Source organism: Oncorhynchus tshawytscha, linkage group LG34 (assembly GCF_018296145.1).
Source record: "Oncorhynchus tshawytscha isolate Ot180627B linkage group LG34, Otsh_v2.0, whole genome shotgun sequence".
Lineage (NCBI taxonomy): Eukaryota > Metazoa > Chordata > Actinopteri > Salmoniformes > Salmonidae > Oncorhynchus > Oncorhynchus tshawytscha.
This window is the reverse complement of record NC_056462.1, coordinates 6,231,143-6,251,498: the sequence shown is the minus strand read 5'-3', so window position 1 is coordinate 6,251,498 and position 20,356 is coordinate 6,231,143. Positions and strand designations below refer to the sequence as shown.

Below are 20,356 nucleotides of genomic sequence, written 5' to 3'. Positions count from 1 at the left end.
TACGAGGACGTTGAATCAACGTGGGAAAATGATTGGACTTGAAAAAAGTTAACATAAGGGAATATCCATTTTTATGCCCAACTTTTAACCTAAATCCAATGACCTGGCAAATTGTTTTATTTATTTAGTGTTGAATTCACATTAGTTGACAACTCAACCAAATGTAAATCCAAAATAGATAAATAGTTGAAATAGTTGAACACGTCTGTACCTAGTGGGCTATCTCTGACCAAAATCTGTCCAATTTAAGCAGAGGCGATTTTAGCATGTAAATCTTAGTGGGCCAAACTATCAAAGAGTGCAAGGTGGAGCTACTACCATATTGTGGGAATAATCACACACTTTTTTCAGGTCTACACAAAGTGCCTTTGATTTAGAGGCTAAGGGTTGTTTTTGGACTGGACCATGTATCCAGAGGTTGGGAAGTCCCCAACAGCTACTATAATAATCAGGCCAGGGGTTACGTCCCTCTCAAATGACAAAGACACCCCCCCCCCACCACCACCACCACCATCCGGCCAGGAGATGACATCACTGTGTCATTTTTTAAAAACTAAGTGGGCCCCTCGGGACCACATCTTAAGAATCCGTTACTCAAGCTCTCTCCATCTCACCAATGTCACCCACATTAAAGAGCGCTACAGGAGTTGGTAATCCCTGAAGAGCAGCCGTCAGCGGGGCACGGTGACATTGACAAAGTGAGAGGGGCCCATAGGGGAGCGTAACTGCACGCCGTCACTTAACAGGGAGTCGGGGATACCTGCTCGGTCGCTGTCAGTCACTTCACCCTGAATCACCCGAGTCCTCGCAGGAAGGGTTTGAGTGACAGCGGAGAGAGAGAGGAGGGAGGGAGGTGGTTGCGGGGGAGAGTAGATGGCACTTATGTTTGCAAGGCAGGCTGAACAGGAGTTGAGGGACTGTAGTGCTAATGGTTTGGGGGAAAGGAACGGAGGGAGAGAAGGAGTGGAACAAGGAGGGAGAGAGAGCGGTAGAGGGAGAGAATGAGAGAGAGAGGGGAGTGTTTGCATGTCAGTTCCTATCAATTGAGACGTCTCGAACTGTCTGCCGTTATCTGACGGAACACTCAGTCCTCTAGAGGCTTTTTACTGGATAGCTGTAATTTAGGAACACCTCTGGTCAATCTCATCATTTTACAAATGGGATTGCTTTCCTCGGCGTTTAACTCCTCACTGTGTGCATAGCCACCATCATAGGGTTCATAGTTTACTGTGGTGCGTGCGTGTGTATATTTGTGGGTGCTCATGCCCGTGCGTGCACTTTGACATTAACTTTCAATGGTTTGTCATAGTTTACTTTCACAATCCTTTCACGCTTGGAAGTCAAACTAAAATGCCACAAACATCTCTTCTCTCTGAAACACTATTTCCTAAACCAATTTTTTTGTTATCCTTGTTTTGGGTCTTGGCCACATAAAAGACGATGAATTTTCCCTCACAGCTGAAAGGCAGCTAATGGAGCAGGAGGACTTATTAGATCAAATGCATTTTAAGGACAGAAAGGGAACATCACAGAGCTCAATTACCAAGAGGCAGAGTCTGAGTCCGAAATGCACACTACTCCCTTTGTAATGCTCTACTTTTGACCAGAGCCCTATAGGCCCTAGAGTCAAAAGAAGTGCACTACAAAGGGAACACTGTACCATTTGGGACACAGACAATCTAAACCTCCACAGAGAGCGTCTTCAGTTGTGTGTTTGCTTGAAACCGATTGAATAACTTTGTCAAAAACAGTCAAATCTAAGCTGCAGTGACTTCTCTTTCCATCCAGCGACATCTTTAGTTTTGTCCGAGCGTTTGGCTAATTGAGGCTTAAATCTTGATTCTCACTCGCAAATGACTCTAATTGTCAAAAAATATTTATGAAAACAAGACTAACTTTCATGTTTGCAAATTGATTTGGGATTACTCGCTCCACTGACTCAAACACATTGCAAACATTTTCAAAAGCAGCAATGTTTATAATCACATTTTGTTATCACTGCAATATATCGGAATTATTTTTAAGTCTCACATCCAGAGAACATTCACTACAATCTTCCCATTTGAGAAATGTTACTGGGCTGTGATCCAATCAAATGTCTTAATTTCCTTCCAAACTATAGGTAAGTGGAAGGGTGTGAGGGAATTCCACCATATTGCTTGCACCCTGGCATGTCCTTGCAGATCACTAGTAACTGGTTAGGAGTACGATGGCTATACTAACTAATATGATAGAGTAGAGTAGTTTGAAACAAAATATGTGATTTGTCTTAAATCTCTACCCAGTACAGCCAGAAGAAGATTGGCCAACCCTTGGAGCCTGGTTTCTCTCTAGGTTTCTTATAGCTTCCTGCCTTCTAGGGAGTTTTCCTAGACACTGTGCTTCTGACTCTGCATTGCTTGCTCTTTGGGATTTTAGGCTGGGTATCTTTAAAGTACTTTGACAACTGCTGATGTAAAAAGGGCTTTATATAAAATACATTTGATTGATTGATCGTAAGTTATACAACTCTCTAAAATGGCCATTTATCATCACTGAAAGCATTTAATTGACTTCAGTGATCCCACATCATCTGAGTCTCTCCACTTTGTCTGTGTGACTTTTCAGCTCTGAGAAACACCACTGCCTGGTAGCGCTTTGCTTCACCACAAAGGGCAGGCTTCTGTCATTAATTTTACTTCCTGACACTGTCATCCAATGATTTATTACCTCCTGTCACAGGCTTCCTGATTGGCCTATTCTTCCTTAATGGGGTGCCATTAGTATAAACCTTAATTTGAGTGCACCCCTCTCACCTAGGTCGATACTTGCTATGGCTCACATGTTGGTTGTTTCAATGAAGACTCTGGGAGGAATTGGTGCAGGAATTTGACACAACGCCATGTACCTGTTAGCAGTCGGTGGAGTCAATGTTTCACGTTTCTGGCGCATTGTGTGATGTTGAGCAGCACACATATGCGTGTTCGTTGAAGTAGAATGAATTTGTGTGTGAGTGTGTGTGAAAGAGAGAATGTGAGTGCCAGTGTGTGAGAGTGTGCATAAGAGAGAATGTGTGTGTGTGCATGCATTGGTCTGTGTTCATGCTCTCTTTCAGCCCCTCCGGGAGTCTTGGTGAATGAAAAAACAGAACCAATGTCTGGGTAGTAATTTACAGTAATTTGCTGGTCAGAGACAGCAGACACACAGTCTATTGAGAGAAAAGCCAAACTCCAGTACTCCTCTGAGCCAGGAGACAGACAGTCAATTTCCCTCACACTCACTGCCAGCCTTGGCCTGGACTCGGGTAGTTTACAGAGATACACTCTATGTGAGACTGTGCAGAGACTCTAAACATGGCCACTTAAGCTGCTCCTTGACTACGGCATGAATGGATGTGTGTGGAGTTGGGGTGATATTGTGAGTGTGTGCAAGTTTAAAGTGCACGTGTGTGTGATTCTCTGGCACACTTAGTCTAGTGAAAAGCATGAGCTGTTGCACACCCAAAAATGTTCGTATAGGTGCTGACTACTGTAACAGCGAGAACTGTAGGCTATAGAAAATAGAGTCACAAACCCTCTATATAATCTCAGAGTAATGTATTGGGTAAACTACAAATGTTTTGGCATCACTGTGCCGCCTTCAGGGTAATGTCATGAATGCTTGAACCAGGTTATGTAGACAAACAGTGCAATTAGTGCAACCAATGACCATAGTAACCTAGAAGAAATGTTGGTGGTTTCCTTTACCCATTAAATTACTGTGAGCTTATATAGAGCGTGTACGACTCTCTGTCACACTTAGTAACACATAATTAGTAACACATCACCTTTTACATTGAACAAAAAAATGCTGCTAAACAAACAAGGCATTAGTCAATGTATTTTATGAACACATACAATGTTCATATATTCTCCAAAGAACAGATGTCGCTCGTTTGGTAACTGATATTTGTTTTTACCTCGACAGCCACCGTACTCGCATGTTGTTTTCGTTTGTTTATGTTGTTAGCTTGGTGGCTAGCTAGTTTCCCATAATCTGAAGATATGGCTGACTATTCCAAAGTGAAAATAACAAAACTTGTTTTGAAAGGACTTAACAAGGGGTGAGTTTATTCCTCAACATCGAATTCAATATTTGTTTGTGTGGAAGATGGCGAATCAAGCTGGCTAATAATGCTATCAAACTAGCTATCGTTCATCGACTCTGACCAGGCATTAACAGTTAGTTACTGGCTAATGTTAGCTAGATAACTGTTTGCTATTTTCCTTTTTCCCAATTTGACCTTGCTAATGTTGATCCATAATTGTCTTGTAGAAAGAAGAAGAAGCACAAGGATAAGAAGAGAAAAAGGGACGATGCACAAGATAAACCGGATATTGTTGGTATGTTGTTTGCTGGTCATTCTTGGTAGCTAGCTAGTTGAAAAGGGTTCTTATGATACTTCACAAAGTAGCAAACAATCATGTTTTTTTCTGCTTTCTAGGTGGATGGTGGTGTATCAGTGGCTTTGGGGAGATTTCAGGAACGGTTGCAATAGAGATGCAGACTAATTCCTACATCCATGCCCTGGATACTGGTCTGTTCACAGTTGGTGCACCACATCAAGGTAAGAAAAGTGCGAGACTATCTTTAGCTAAATTCACCCAATATTTCCTTTGTAGTACACTACTTCTAATCCAAGTCACATAGAGCTCTGGACAAACGTAGTGCACAATAATATAGGGAGTATGGTGTTTTGTCATTAATGCATGATGATGATGATGATGAAGCACACAATTTGCTGTATGCCATACTAGGTTGTTTTGCTACTTGATTGGACAGGGGGAAGTGTTTCGAGAGACTTTTTGCCATTTGTTACATCATTGAGTCGATAGGGTTCATTTTGAAGTGTTGGTGATGTGTGTGGGGCATGATCAAAATGTTATGCTTGAGTAAGTGGCATATGGGAGCGTTGTACTGCCTCAACCCAGAGGCTTTTGTGGTACAGTCCGTTAGGCTTTCACCTCTGCACCGCATGAGCTGGGGGTCGAGTCCCTGTTACAGCTCTCACTCTCCTGCTCCACCTGTTACCAGGGGGCAGGGAGGGAGGTTGAACATAGTGGAAATTTTGATTTGTTTAGATACAGATGACTGTTTTAGACTGTTATGAGACAAACACTGGAAGAGATTGCAAACCACAGGTATCAAATAGGGGGCTTATGCACAATTCAAGACCTAAGGGTAAATCCTTTTGAATTCAATCACTTTTTTGACAGCACCCCTTTTGATTTAAAGTAAACCTTCCATACGTATTTGCCCTTTGTAGAAGTGCTCAGAAAGTAACTTTTTTGTAATCGTTTGACAGCTTTTAAATGAACCGTTTATCTTTTCCAGTGATGAAGACATGGATGTCTCATGGTATGGTGGGATGTGCAACATGTGTCAACTTTGAGCCCCTTTATCTCCTGAATGTTTTGGCATTCAGGTTCAAAAAGTCCCTTTGTGACAAATGTTTCCATGGGCAAACATGTATGGAAAGTTTTGTTTAAATGGATTGACCCCTAACACAAATCTTTGGGGCAGGGTTACTCATCACAAGACAGTACTGAGTAGGGTTGCACATTTTGGGGAATATTCAGAGGTGGTAATTAACAGGAATATTTGGGAATTAACAAAAATATATATGCAAATTAATACCATTTAAATGTAGATGTTTTTTTTGCATTGGATATATTTACCATATCATATGGAGACAGAAACATAAACCTTTTACCTTATCGTAAGTAGACATCATTTCAAATTATTAAATCATTCCAATAGAAATAATAAAAAAATTAAAAAACGATTTAGTCACGAATTGAAATTTAATTAAATGATTTGACTCTTCACATGGGATGATTTCACTGAACAACAAAAGAAAGGAAATATTGAATGATCCCCAATGATCCATCACATCTCCCAAAAACGTTTTCAACAGACATCTGTATAATGATAAATCTAGAAACTAAAGCTTTGGTTGTCTTCCTCTCAGGCTTCCATGTCTTCTCCCTGGACCTCCTCAATGTCCACCTCTGAACATCAGACTCTGAGGCCTCATCTTTCACTGTCATTTTCCAACCTGGTTGAGGATGGCTTGTTGTCGGTCTCAAAAAGCCTCAAATTTGCTTGAATGGCCACCGATTTTTCAACCCTTGTATTGGTCAGCCTATTGTGTTCTTTGGTGTGTGTGTGTTCCCAAACAAGGACCAGTTGCGCTCTGATTTGGATGATGATGGAGGCAACAGGGGAAAGACCCTCAGATCCACAACGTCCCTCCCACTAGGTGGCTGATGAGATATGTTGGCACAACTGCCATATTGCATCTCCATCCCAAAGCCCTTGCTTGGAAGTATACTTCGCCCGACTGCCAAGAACCTTGCCCTCATCCAGCCCAAGGTGGCGAGACACGGTAGTGATGACACCATAGGCCTTGTTGATCTCTGCACCAGACAGGGTGCTCTTGCCAGCATACTTGGGGTCCAACATGTACGCTGCGGCATGTATGGGCTTCACGCAGAAGTGTTCACACTTTTTGATTTATTTCAGAACTGCAGTTTCCTCTGCTTGGAGCAACAGTGAAGTGGGCATGGCAGTATGAATTTCTTCTCTTACATCTGCAAGCAGGGTCTGAACATCAGACAGGATGGCATTGTCTCCCTAAATCTGTGCAATGGCTACTGCTATAGGTTTCAGGCTGCTTACCACTCTCTCCCAAAATACATCAAGGGGGGATCCTCTTGGTGGGGCTGTCCATATCAGCAGACTGTGATATGGCAATTTCTTGGAGAGACTCCTTCCCCTCATGGGAACTGCCAAACACGTTCACAACCCCACCCCAACGGGTGTTGATGGGCAGATTCAATGTGGTGCTCTTATTCTTCTCACTTGGTGAGGTAGATTGCTGCTATAACTTGATGACCCTTCACATACCTAACCATTTTCTTGGCTCTCTTGTAGAGTGTATCCATTGTTTTCAGTGCCATAATGTCCTTGAGAAGCAGATTCAATGCATGAGCAGCACAGTCAATGGGTGTGATGTGAGGGTAGGACTCCACTTTAGACCAAGCAGCCTTTATGTTCGCAGCATTGTCTGTCACCAGTGCAAATACCTTCTGTTGTCCAAAGTCATTGATGACTGCCTTCTGCAATGTAGAGACCGGTGTGTCTGTTGTCCCTTGTTTTGCTCTTGTAGAATACTGGTTGAGGGGTGGAGATGATATAGTTAGTTATTCCTTGCCCACGGACATTCGACCACCCATCAGAGATGATTGCAATACGGTCTGCTTTCTCTGATTTTCTTGACCTTCACTTGAACTCTGTATCTAGCAAATGAGTAGATAAAGCATGTCTGGTTGGAGGGGTGTATGCTGGGCGAAGAACATTACAAAAATCTCTTTAATACACATTGCCTGTGAGAATCAGAGGTGAACCAGTTGTATACACAGCTCGAGCAAGACATTCCCCAGCATTTCTGACTACTTTCGCTATTGAGTCAAAAAAAACTTCTGATTCCAGGAGGACCATGAGCTGTTAATATCATTTTCACTTTGACAAAAGTCCCTCTACTTCTAATCAGAGGTTGCTTGTTGTGAGCACTGAGGAAACTTTATGCACTTGGCCAGATGATTCTGCATCTTTGTTGCATTCTTCACATATGATTTGGCACAGTATTTGCCAATGTACACAGCTTTTCCTTCTACATTAGCTGCAGTGAAATGTCTCCACACATCAGATAGCCAGTGGCATTTTTCTGGAAAGATTAGAAAAAAATGAGTTAGAAAAACAACAAATACAATTCCATGTACAGATATAGTTAAGAAGTTAGATTAAACAACTCCTTTGTAAGAAATGTTTTAAAATGGAACAGGTATGGAAACAGGTGTATTAACACTCTGTTAGCAGGCTCAAGCAAGCTAAAACCCACATGGTAGCAAAAACTCAGTAGCAGAAATTGTTAACAAGTTATAAATGATTTAAACACACTTTGCTGTAGGCTACTATTTACAAAAAATCATGTATGTCATATAAAATATTCACCCCACCCAGTAAGCAAAACTTACCGGAAAGCATGTAGTCCTTGGCTCAGACAGTGTAGTAGTGTGAGCTCAATAGCATCTCATTAGTGTGCAAGATCTTGAGAATCAGCTGTACATGTGATGGAAGAATGCACTGTGCATTCAGAGGGTTGCAATTCCATTGAATTGTGGATAGTTTAACCACAAGAATTTCCTTGTGTATCCCATAAAAAAGGTTCACTGTTATAAGCTAACTTTTTTGATATCAAGCAAAATTCCCAGGCTTAACGTCCCATGGATAATTTTCAAAACATTTCCGGAAAGTTTCCTACCCTTTGCAACTGTAGTACTGAGTAGCTTTTAGTTTGATCCACTAATTTGAAGGGATGTCCACATAATTCTGTAATATTTATATACATACAGTGGGGAGAACAAGTATTTGATACACTGATTTTGCAGGTTTTCCTACTTACAAAGCATGTAGAGGTCTGTAATTTTTATCATAGGTACACTTCAACCGTGAGAGACGGAATCTAAAACAAAAATCCAGAAAATCATTGTATTATTTTTAAGTAATTCATTTGCATTTTATTTCATGACATAAGTATTTCATACATCAGATAAGCAGAACTTAATATTTGGTACAGAAACTTTTGTTTGCAATTACAGAGATCATACGTTTCCTGTAGTTCTTGACCAGGTTTGCACACACTGCAGCAGGGATTTTGGCCCACTCCTCCATACAGACCTTCTCCAGATCCTTCAGGTTTCGGGGCTGTCACTGGGCAATACGGACTTTCAGCTCCCTCCAAAGATTTTCTATTGGGTTCAGGTCTGGAGACTGGCTAGGCCACTCCAGGACCTTGAGATGCTTCTTACGGAGCCACTCCTTAGTTGCCCTGGCTGTGTGTTTCGTGTCGTTGTCATGCTGGAAGACCCAGCCACGACCCATCTTCAATGCTCTTACTGAGGGAAGGAGGTTGTTGGCCAAGATCTCGCAATACATCCATCCTCCCCTCAATACGGTGCAGTTGTCCTGTCCCCTTTGCAGAAAAGCATCCCCAAAGAATGATGTTTCCACCTCCATGCTTCACGATTGGGATGGTATTCTTGGGGTTGTACTCATCCTTCTTCTTCCTCCAAACACGGCGAGTGGAGTTTAGACCAAAAAGCTCTATTTTTGTCTCATCAGACCACATGATCTTCTCCCATTCCTGACCAGGTGCTGCCGTGTAGTTCTGGGCTGATCCCTCACCTTCCTCATGATCATTGATGCCCCACGAGGTGAGATCTTGCATGGAGCCCCAGACTGAGGGTGATTGACCATCATCTTGAACTTCTTCCATTTTCTAATAATTGCACCAACAGTTGTTGCCTTCTCACCAAGCTGCTTGCCTATTATCCTGTAGCCCATCCCTGCCTTGTGCAGGTCTACAATTTTATCCCTGATGCCCTTACACAGCTTTCTGGTCTTGGCGATTGTGGAGAGGTTGGATTCTGTTTGATTGAGTGTGTGGACAGGTGTCTTTTATACAGGTAACGAGTTCAAACAGGTGCAGTTAATACAGGTAATGAGTGGAGACCAGGAGGGCTTCTTAAAGAAAAACTAACAGGTCTGTGAGAGCCGGAATTCTTACTGGTTAGTAGGCGATCAAATACTTATGTCATGCAAAAAAATGCTAATTAATTACTTAAAAATCATACAATGTGATTTTCTAGATTTTTGTTTTAGATTCCGTCTCTCACAGTTGAAGTGTACCTATGATCAAAATTACAGACCTCTACATGCTTTGTAAGTAGGAAACACTGCTGATTTTGCAGGTTATCAAATACTTGTTCTCCCCACTGTGTGTGTGTGTGTGTGTGTGTGTGTGTGTGTGTGTGTGGGTGTGTGTGTGCATATATATATATATATTTGACATTTATTTTCATGGTGGTCAAACTGAATGGTTAAGATTAGGTCTGTAAGAGCTAAAGTTATTGTACAGTCTGACAGCAGTGGGTAGAGTGGTGTTTTTGTTGTTTTATAATACGGGCAGTAACACAGGACTGTCTTTCTCAGCAGCCTGGTGGTGCAGTCACCTCCCTTAGAGGGAGCGGGTCATGCAGGGGTTGTTCGAGAGTGTGCATGTTCCTTGCCAGATGCACTGCGAGGGGAGCTGTGGTTGGACTGCTCCAACTCTGGAGATGATCCTCGAGGCCCTCCTCTGCACCCTGTCTAGTTGGGCCTGCTGCTTTTTACTGCATCCAACTAACAGCACTCCACCATATTCCAGACAAGGTCTGACCAGTATAGTATAGACTGTGACCAGATCTTCAGTGGCCATTGGCCAGTGGCTCGGGACAGCCCTACATCATCAGCATACCCAGTGTCACTGGACTTTTCGGTTGGACATGTGAAGGATAAACGGATATGGTGAGACAACGCCCTCTTGTGGCACACCAGAAGTGGCCGAATGTGCCATTCATCATCACCCTCTGCCTTCTTCCGCTGGTGTAGCTGTGGAGCCAGGCTAGTAACCACAGACACAGTTAAATGTCAGCCAGATGTTGCAGGAGCTTTGAGAGGGTAGTTTGGCAAGCTATCGCCAAAACACTTCTTGAATCCCCTCATCTCTGTCGCATCCCTAGCAGCTCAGCTGCTGAAATCAACTGTGATTCAAGTGATTTGCACCAATGTTACCAACTTGGGTGGTCTGCACAACTCAACAGGTTGGCCCACTAAACTAAAGGTATCTTCATGTCTCAAAAAAAAACAACTAATGGGACCGTAGTTTCAATTGGAACTTGATTTACTTATTATCATCATACATTATGATTATCATAAATGATGGTTATTGTAAGGTATGGTCGCGCAACTGGTAGCTTGAGCACACGTTGTTTTGTGAACTTAATCTGCTTAAGTCAAGGCGGTGTGGTGTCTTGTGCAACCGTTTAGATGGCAACTTCACTCAAGTTGTCAGAATGAGTCACTCTAAAATGGCTGTAAATTCTTAAATGATTTCCCTTTGCAATTCGAACTGACAAGATTGAAATGAAGGAGAGAGAGAGAAATCTAAAGTGGTCCTGTTGATTGTTCCCTCTTATAAAGTCGTTTTTGAAATGCAAGCCTGCCCAGCATGTCACTTGCATTTACTTGAATTGTCTGCATCGGGGCCTCCTGAGTGGCGCAGCGGTCTACAGATCCGGGTTTGATCCCGGGCTGTGTCGCAGCCGACCGCGACCGGGAGACTCATGAGGCAGCGCACAATTGGCCCAGCGTCATCCGGGTTAGGGGAGGGTTTGGCCGCCTGGGACGTCCTTGTCCCATCGCGCTCTAGCGACTTGTGGCAGCCAGGCGCATGCATGCTGACTTTGGTCGCCAGCTGTACAGTGTTTCCTCCTACATATTGGTGCGGCTGGCTTCCATGTTAAGCGAGCAGTGCGGCTTGGCGGGGTCGTGTTTCAGAGGATGCATGGCCTTCTCACCGGAGTTTGTATGGGAGTTGCAGTGATTTCCAAGACTGTAAGTATCAATTTGATTATCACCAAAAATTGTAAATACACTTTTCTGGGTCTGTGTTGGATTCTGTAATTCGGCATTATAGACAGAGCAAATGGAGCTGGTAATCGTCTGGAATTAATGAATCCCAGAAGAGAATGGAAGAAAATCTACCCTATGAAGCGCAGTTTTCTCATGTTCCATTCTATTCCAATACGAAGTGAGGAAACCAAAGAGCCGTAATGGACGTCACGTTCCATTAGCCTGGCAAAGTGGCAGGGAATTTTTTGTGTCATTGTGGAGAATGGGGGGGTTCACTAATTGTTTCTTCCAACTTTATTTTCTTGCTTTTTCGATGACCACCGTATTCGATGGCTGCCTGCGTGCGGTACCAAGCGTTTTGAAATCTAAACCAATTTTGTCCTAAACGGTATAGGATTTAGCGTTTCGTTCTAAATCAATTTGAAATCACACTCTGAGAGAGTGGACACGGAAAATGAAAGGGAGAACTGAACTACTATGTTGTTCCAGAAGCTATTAGGACATTCATTTCTGCACAGCTTGCCGGGTAATGGTTTTAGCGAGGAAGCTGGAATTGCTCCTCCACACACACACACACACACCAGGCATTAATCTATTTCTTTGTCCTCTCAAGCACGTTATTGGATATCATCAATATGAATCTGGTGCTAGCTACGATTTATGGTGCCCATCCATTTGCAGAGGCAGGAAGACAATGAAATATTCGGAGGAAATGTGTTGCACAGCTCTGTGATGGGTTAGAATGCAACAAGGTAACAGGCAAAGAGCTCTCTCGTCTCATGGTTTATGGATATCAAGATCCAAATGAGTATCATTGACCTAATGTCATTGTGATTCTTTGCCTCTTAAATGCATAGTTTTTCAGCATATAAATTGGTCACGTTTTCATACCACCAAGTGGTATTGTGTCTAGGGTCCACAATAGATCCAGACCCACTGGGTAGTTTAAGGTGAAAAGTGTAGTCCACAATCTAAAATGAACGGGAAAGATCGGCACCAACCATTTCGATTGTATGTTTACCATTCAAAGTTGGCGTGCATGACAAGTTAGAGGGATATTGCCAAAGTGTGCTTGAATCACATCTTTGAATCCAGGCTCACAGACAATATGCTTCGTCTCACCACTGTTAGCCCCACTGACTAGCAAGCCAGAGCCCCATTACACCAGCCCCTGAGCCTCAGGGAAAAGGCCTCAACTTGGGGGTGGAACACCTAACCTAACTAGCCAAGCTAGTCTAAATGGGAGTTTCCAGGCAAAAATTCTCTGCCGTAAGGCGAGAGATGTTTTGAGAAATGTTCAATAAAACCCATCCACCCTCCAAAGACAGAAACGCAGACCTGGGATTCAGCTCACGGTTTTTCATTGAAGAGGGAGAATGAGGGAAAACGGCCAGGAGAATAAAACGTGAACTATTCCTATTCCCTTGGTGAGGCTCTAACTTGGGAGGCAGGCTCATTTAAATTAGATGAAAGAGAAATTGAGTTACAGGGACAGCGAGATGATGTTTCTGCACTTTTATGGGATTTTCAGTAAGAAGGAACCCCGTCTAGAATAGTTTAGCCCTCTCAAGCTGAGAAAAGCCCTCAAGATGCTTAGTCACTGGATGCAGGATACTTTGTGAATGCCCTCTGTAAGGTCAAGGGTCACGGGGAGATATAGGCCTTTAGGGGATGGAATATAATTAGAATTTAAACTGTCTGTCTGACTATTGTGGTCTGAGAAACATGGTGGGGCAAAAAAGTATTTAGTCAGCCACCAATTGTGCAAGTTCTCCCACTTAAAAAGATGAGAGAGGCCTGTAATTTTCATCATAGGTACACTTCAACTATGACAGATAAAATGAGAAAAAAAATCCAGAAAATCACATTGTAGGATTTTTTTATGCATTTATTTGCAAATTATGGTGGAAAATAAGTATTTGGTCACCTACAAACAAGCAAGATTTCTGGCTCTCACAGACCTGTAACTTCTTCTTTAAGAGGCTCCTCTGTCATCCACTCGTTACCTGTATTAATGGCACATGTTTGAACTTGTTATCAGTATAAAAGATGCCTGTCCACAACCTCAAACAGTCACACTCCAAACTCCACTATGGCCAAGACCAAAGAGCTGTCAAAGGACACCAGAAACAAAATTGTAGACCTGCACCAGGCTGGGAAGACTGAATCTGCAATAGGTAAGCAGCTTGGTTTGAAGAAATCAACTGTGGGAGCAATTATTAGGAAATGGAAGACATACAAGACCACTGATAATCTCCCTCGATCCACGCAAGATCTCACCCCGTGGGGTCAAAATGATCACAAGAATGGTGAGCAAAAATCCCAGAACCACACGGGGGGACCTAGTGAATGACCTGCAGAGAGCTGGGACCAAAGTAACAAAGCCTACCATCAGTAACACACTACGCCACCAGTGACTCAAATCCTGCAGTGCCAGACGTGTCCCCCTGCTTAAGCCAGTACATGTCCAGGCCCGACTGAAGTTTGCTAGAGAGCATTTGGATGATCCAGAAGAAGATTGGGAGAATGTCATATGGTCAGATGAAACCAAAATATAACTTTTTGGTAAAAACTCAACTCGTCGTGTTTGGAGGACAAAGAATGCTGAGTTGCATCCAAAGAACACCATACCTACTGTGAAGCATGGGGTGGAAACATCATGCTTTGGGGCTGTTTTTCTGCAAAGGGACCAGGACGACTGATCCTTGTAAAGGAAAGAATGAATGGGGCCATGTATCGTGAGACTTTGAGTGAAAACCTCCTTCCATCAGCAAGGGCATTGAAGATTAAATGTGGCTGGGTCTTTCATCATGACAATGATCCCAAACACACCACCCGGGCAACGAAGGAGTGGCTTCGTAAGAAGCATTTCAAGGACCCTGGAGTGGCCTAGCCAGTCTCCAGATCTCAACCCCATAGAAAATCTTTGGAGGTAGTTGAAAGTCTGTGTTGCCCAGCAACAGCCCCAAAACATCACTGCTCTAGAGGATATCTGCATGGAGGAATGGGCCAAAATACCAGCAACAGTGTGTGAAAACCTTGTGAAGACTTACAGAAAACGTTTGACCTCTGTCATTGCCAACAAAGGGTATATAACAAAGTATTGAGAGAAACTTTTGTTATTGACCAAATACTTATTTTCCACCATAATTTGTAAATAAATTCATTAAAAATCCTACTGTGATTTTCTGGATTTTTTTTTCTCATTTTGTCTGTCATAGTTGAAGTGTACCTATGATGAAAATTACAGGCCTCTCTCATCTTTAAGTGGGAGAACTTGCACAATTGGTGGCTGACTAAATACTTTTTTGCCCCACTCTATGTGAGCCTAGGGAATTTATTTGCTATCCCAATGCCCAATGATTGCACACAGAGGTGTGGTTTACATTTGCATCAGCCTGTCCTTGAAATTGACAGACTCCCCGTCCCCTTATCTTTCCCTAAAGTTGTGAGAACCTGTGATGGTCACATCCTTACGGAGTGTGTTTCTCGGTATGATTAACTAGCTTCCTTTCATAAATGGCCCCTGATCTGGCAGGACAAAGCAATAGGGTAGAAATCCATCCACAACTTTTATCCATCACTGGTGAGAAAGAAAAGGACACTAGGGCATGAAGCTATAATGGGCAGTAATATATATTGATAATATGTATTATGTGAATATACAGTACACAGTACACAGCACACGCGAGTAAGCAATTAGCCTATTAAAATGTTTATCCGACTCCATAAAGATAATGAATATAAAGATATACAAGCAAGCATTAGGCAATATTTTCCAAGCATATAGATCCTAAGGTGAACTTGCAGGACAACGCGTGAACAAAGAAAGGCTTACTAAGCCAGAGACCTGGAAGTCTAGGAAAGGAGAATTGATCATGCAACCTTCCTCCATGGACTGGATACAGGACAAGAGAGAGAACAAAGGCATTTCATTCTATTTATAACATCTGAAGGTGTAACCTTTCAACCCAAAACCAACCACCATTGACCAATCAAATGACAAGTTGAGAGTGGCCGATTTCCACAGGGTGTCACCGCATTTAGGGTGGTGCTTAAATTGGGGCAATGATTTCAAGTGGAACATTTTCTGAAGGGGTGGGAGCCTTTAGCTGAGAGTTTCTTTTTTTTAAGGGGGTGGAGATTTCTCTAGTCTTATAGTATCTGTTCTCATACATATCCCCAAGAACCTAATCGAGCATCTGATGCAATTACGCAAGATTTGAGGTCTGGGTTTCAGAGAGTAGGGTTAGGTGTAGGCGATCGATAGCACACAGCAGCAACATTGTGTAGCCCGAGGTTGTGTGTTATTAAGGACCATGAAGCATTAGTAAAACATGAAGGCTCTACGTCAGTACGTCTCACGGGTAGAGGAAATTATGCAAATGGCCTGTTTCTCAGAATGACACATCATTATTGTACGTTAATATATTCTAGATCAAATGCATTGTATTGGCACCACTGAAACAGATGTATTTTTCTTCCTCAAGATCACAACCCTGGCGAGAGAATGTGAGAAATGCTAATCGTGCCCGACGTTTCGACACTCTGAATGTTAAGTCGGCAGAGCCAGGCTCCCAAATGTTTGAAGTGATAATAGAGTCATCTAGTTTTAATCCTCATTAAACCAAAACTAAAAGCTCCTCTCGGATAAAAATAAGGAAAATAAAAAAGTGAAAATGCTCTGATTTTATAATATCAATCAGGGTTTCGTGACTCTTAAAAGGGAAATGTTTTCTTTGAAATTTTCCAGACGATGAAGGGCCAGACCCCCCGGAGCAGTTCACTGCCATCAAGCTGTCAGACTCTAGGTACGTATGAAAGGAGTAAATATCACCTACACACATTTTATGTTGACTTCTTCTCTCCAAATCTGAATAGAAAGTGTCCCCTGGTGAGTTATAATAGACATTGGAAGAACAATTACAGTCTCTGCAGGTTTACAATTTTATAAATACAAAATTGGATTTAAATGGGAACGTTATAAAGGAGCATCACTTCTGTCGTTCAAATGGTCTTTATCTTTGAATAGTCTTTGGAAAAGTTTTTAGACACTCAAATCAACCTGCCAGTATCCAGGCATGAATTTTGTTCTCCTGTGTTTTTCTCCCTAGGGTAGCCCTGAAGTCTGGCTATGGGAAGTATCTAGGGATCACCTCGGAGGGGGTCGTGGTGGGGCGTTCCGACGCCATCGGCTCCCGCGAACAGTGGGAGCCTGTTTTCCAGGATGTGAGTGAAGCAAGTGTCAATCAAAAAAAAAATATGGTCAAAGTCGATGCATACAAAGACTGTGATATAATGCCATTTCATATAGAACTTGTTGCATAGTAACCCAAAATATAGATAAGCCTCGTTTTCCTCACAAGCTTGTTGCTTTGTTGATGCGGTTCGGAGTGAAAGCTTGACGCTCTCTGCATATGAGCTTTTACCTCGCGAGGTGAAACTCATCTGTCAAATATTCTCTTCATTTCGGTTTGTCTTCCTTTTTTATTTTATTTTTTTTGCTTTTTTTACTAATTTCTTTCTCTTTCCCCCGTTCCAGGGAAAAATGGCTCTCATGGCAGCAAATAGCTGTTTCATCTCTTACAGTGAATGTGGGGACATTGAGGCCAAGGGCAAGTTGGCGGGGGATGACGAGATGGTTAAGGTGATGTATATATTTCACAAGGTCGCTCCATAACCCCACCCCTCCCCATCTATACTACAGAAATTACATCCCAATTACATCCCACTGGGGCAGTGTGAAGTTGGTGACGGGATGAAAAAACAAAATGTCTCCGAACATTAGGGGGGGGCCAGGATATTGCTATTCAACATGCAACTGTTTTGTGTTTTGCCCCTCTCTCCTTCTGCCTCTCTCTCTCTCTCGATGATGATGATGAACAGATCCGGTCATGCGCGGAGAGGGAGGTCAAGCGAAACGACGACATTGCCGACGAGGACAGGGGCAACGTGAAGAACTGCGAGCTCAACTACGTGTATGTACTGTCTGTCGGCCTAAATCACACTCACGGTGGCAGCAACATTTGCAGCGGCAATCGTACAAGGCTGTGATTCCATGCTCTCTAGTCTAGAGGTTGTAAACCCCTGTTGTACGGCTGATCTTGTCCAAATGAACATAAGTAATGGTAAAGGTATCGGAAATGCCATGGCCTGCCCTATATCACGACAATGTTTTATGCATTTATGAAAAACGTTAAGACAGACCTTTTTGTCAGATATGCCCAACAAGGATCAATAGTGGACTGTTATCCTGAATTACTGTGTAGTACTGCAATTATACCAACATTTTTCATACTGGCTGCATATCTGTATTTTGAAAGTTCTATGTCTTGAACTTGATTGTTGACATGCAAAACATATTGGGACTATGTCAACAATGGACAAATAGTTTTGGGGTGGATTTTTCCTTTAATTCACCTACCAATTCTCACGGGGGGGGGGGCATTTTATGTAGAAAAGACAGCCAGGAAGATGGATGGGATGAACTCTGTGACCTTCCGTAGACAGACAGTGATTTCCCTCCATTTTCATCTGACAACCTTCCACTCTGCTTCTGCGAGATTTTGACAACTAATTCACAAGCCCGGATGCACAAGGAGGAGGAGGGTGCTGGTGGGGGGAGCGTAGGGGCGCCACCTCATCAATCCCGCTCCCTTAAAAGGCCGATTGATGGGCCAACGCTACGGGGATGGAAATGGGAACGAGAACGGAACCACCGCTGCCGCTTTTACGGCCCACGGCGGCCCATTAAGTTCTGAGAGCTAAGCGTGAACAAGGCTGTCATTGTGTTCCGTTTCTCCTCTTCCCACCTCAACTTCGTGTTCCATTTATTTTTTTTATCTTCCCCCTCTCCATCGTTTTTTATTTTAGAGGAGGAAAAAACACGGGGGAAATGGACTCATCATGTTGACGTGCCGATAATGGCTGCCCTTGAGCCCGTCATCATGATGTAGTGCTTAGCATCCCAGAGCGTGTTGCATGAACAGAGCGCTGCCCGTGAATCATAAACCACTGACAGACTGTAACCACTGCTAGAGGGCCTATTGCACTCTGTATGTATCTACTATCAGGACTGTTTACGTCAATGAAATAGCACGGTACTTGCGAGTGTAAGTTGCTCTATACACATGTGTATACACATTTGTCATTGATAATAGTCGTCAGGTTTATGCCCCAGAGAGTGCATTGTTATTTATATTCCGAACTCTTGACATTGCTCTTTCTAATATTTCTTAACTATTTCATTGTGGGGATTTGCATGTTTTTTGGGGGGTTTTGTATCGTTAGGTATTACTGCACTGTCGGAGCTAGGAACATAAGCATTTCACTACACCTGTGATTAGATTTCTGTTCCGTGATGTTATTCTTTGTGTTTGATAGTGGCGTGTGACTGGTCCTTCCATGTCTTATCACGTGTTAATGTCTCACTGAACAGGGATTTCTGATGTTACAGAAAGAAGTTCCAGAGTTTCCAGGACAGGCGGCTGAGGGTGAACGAGGAGGACAGCAACACGCTGAAGATGGCCCGGAAAGACGGGAAGTTCCACGAAGAGTTGTTAGACAGGTGGGGGGGAAAACATCTTCACAAAAGAGGCAAATCCTAAACTTCCATTTAAGTCTAATTTTCATTCAGTCTCCCATTGACATCAATGCATGACTAAGTGAAGTTTTGATTTCAGTGGCGGTAGCTGCCCCAAAGGAAACAACCCGCGAACACACAAATTGGTTTTAATGATCAACATAAACTTCCTTTCCAAGAAATCGTTCTGGAACTGGTCCAAATTACTGTTGACATGACTCCTACTGATGGCCATTTAATAGCAGGATTCGGCCACGTAACTGGTCAAACTGCCAACATACTCTAAACCTATTTGCGCAAACCTGTTTCAATTCAACATGTGATTCAACAAGCTGATTTGTCACATGATAGCTAATCACATTGTCTGGTGGATACTTTTTTTTTTTGTCCACAGGAGAGCCAAGATGAAAGCAGACCGATACTGCAAGTGAAGATACAAGAATTGATGGATTGTCCACTCGTCTTTGAATTTCTTATGTTAAAATCAAAAAGGCTCTTTTTTAAATTAGTTTTATTGTTTGACTGGCATTGATGAATCTGTTTTGATGGAACTTTTTTATCATGAATACATTTTATTTGGTTAAGAGAAAGTAAAACTGTGCGATTGTCATTTCAATCCCTAAACCCTTTCCCTAGCAGGCTCCTCAGAAGACTGAATAACTTGTTTCACTGAGTTTCCCATCTCAGATAATAAACAGCAGTAGTGGTTATGGTGAACTGGATTGTATTTGAGAGATTACCCAGTGACCAATTTTCCTGTAAATCATTGCTAACATGCCTACCACCACTATGTTTGTTTTGCCCTAAAAAACGGCAGATCAGTAGATCTGTTAGATGTTTGGGACAGTCCATTGATGTTTGTGTATTAGGCAATACTGTAGGGAGAGTGGGGTAAGTTGAATTATTATTTTTTGCTTTCAGCATCACTACATCAAGGGAAATATAGTATTATTTCTAACAAAGATATCTACATATATTTCAGGATGTTGTGTATCCCTGGAAATAATCAGAATTCATGTAAAAAAAAAAAAAAATTGAGCCAACTGAAAAATGTCTGTATGGAATGAAATATCACCACTAACTTTTACAACCATATCTATCTTTATTTCCCAGACACAATTCAACACAATCACTTTGTTTTGTCTTAATCATTTTAAGCATATTTTAACACAGGCTTAAGACCTAACAAACACTATGTACTTTTAACATAGGCCAAGCCCTGTTTTTACCTCATATCCC

The 20,356-nt window shown here is 42.5% G+C and overlaps 1 protein-coding gene across 1 annotated transcript; it reads left to right on the top strand.

Annotated features, from left to right (window-relative positions):
• The first annotated feature begins 3,925 nt into the window (after positions 1 to 3,925).
• Positions 3,926 to 20,204, top strand: LOC112231801 (protein FRG1). The gene is made up of 9 exons (XM_024398571.2): positions 3,926 to 4,081; positions 4,294 to 4,361; positions 4,463 to 4,585; positions 16,289 to 16,346; positions 16,650 to 16,764; positions 17,078 to 17,182; positions 17,422 to 17,513; positions 18,992 to 19,102; positions 19,512 to 20,204. Exons 1-9 carry the CDS (start codon positions 4,023 to 4,025, stop codon positions 19,546 to 19,548), a joined length of 768 nt encoding a protein of 255 aa, XP_024254339.1. The 5' UTR covers positions 3,926 to 4,022; the 3' UTR covers positions 19,549 to 20,204.
• Positions 20,205 to 20,356: the final 152 nt, after the last annotated feature.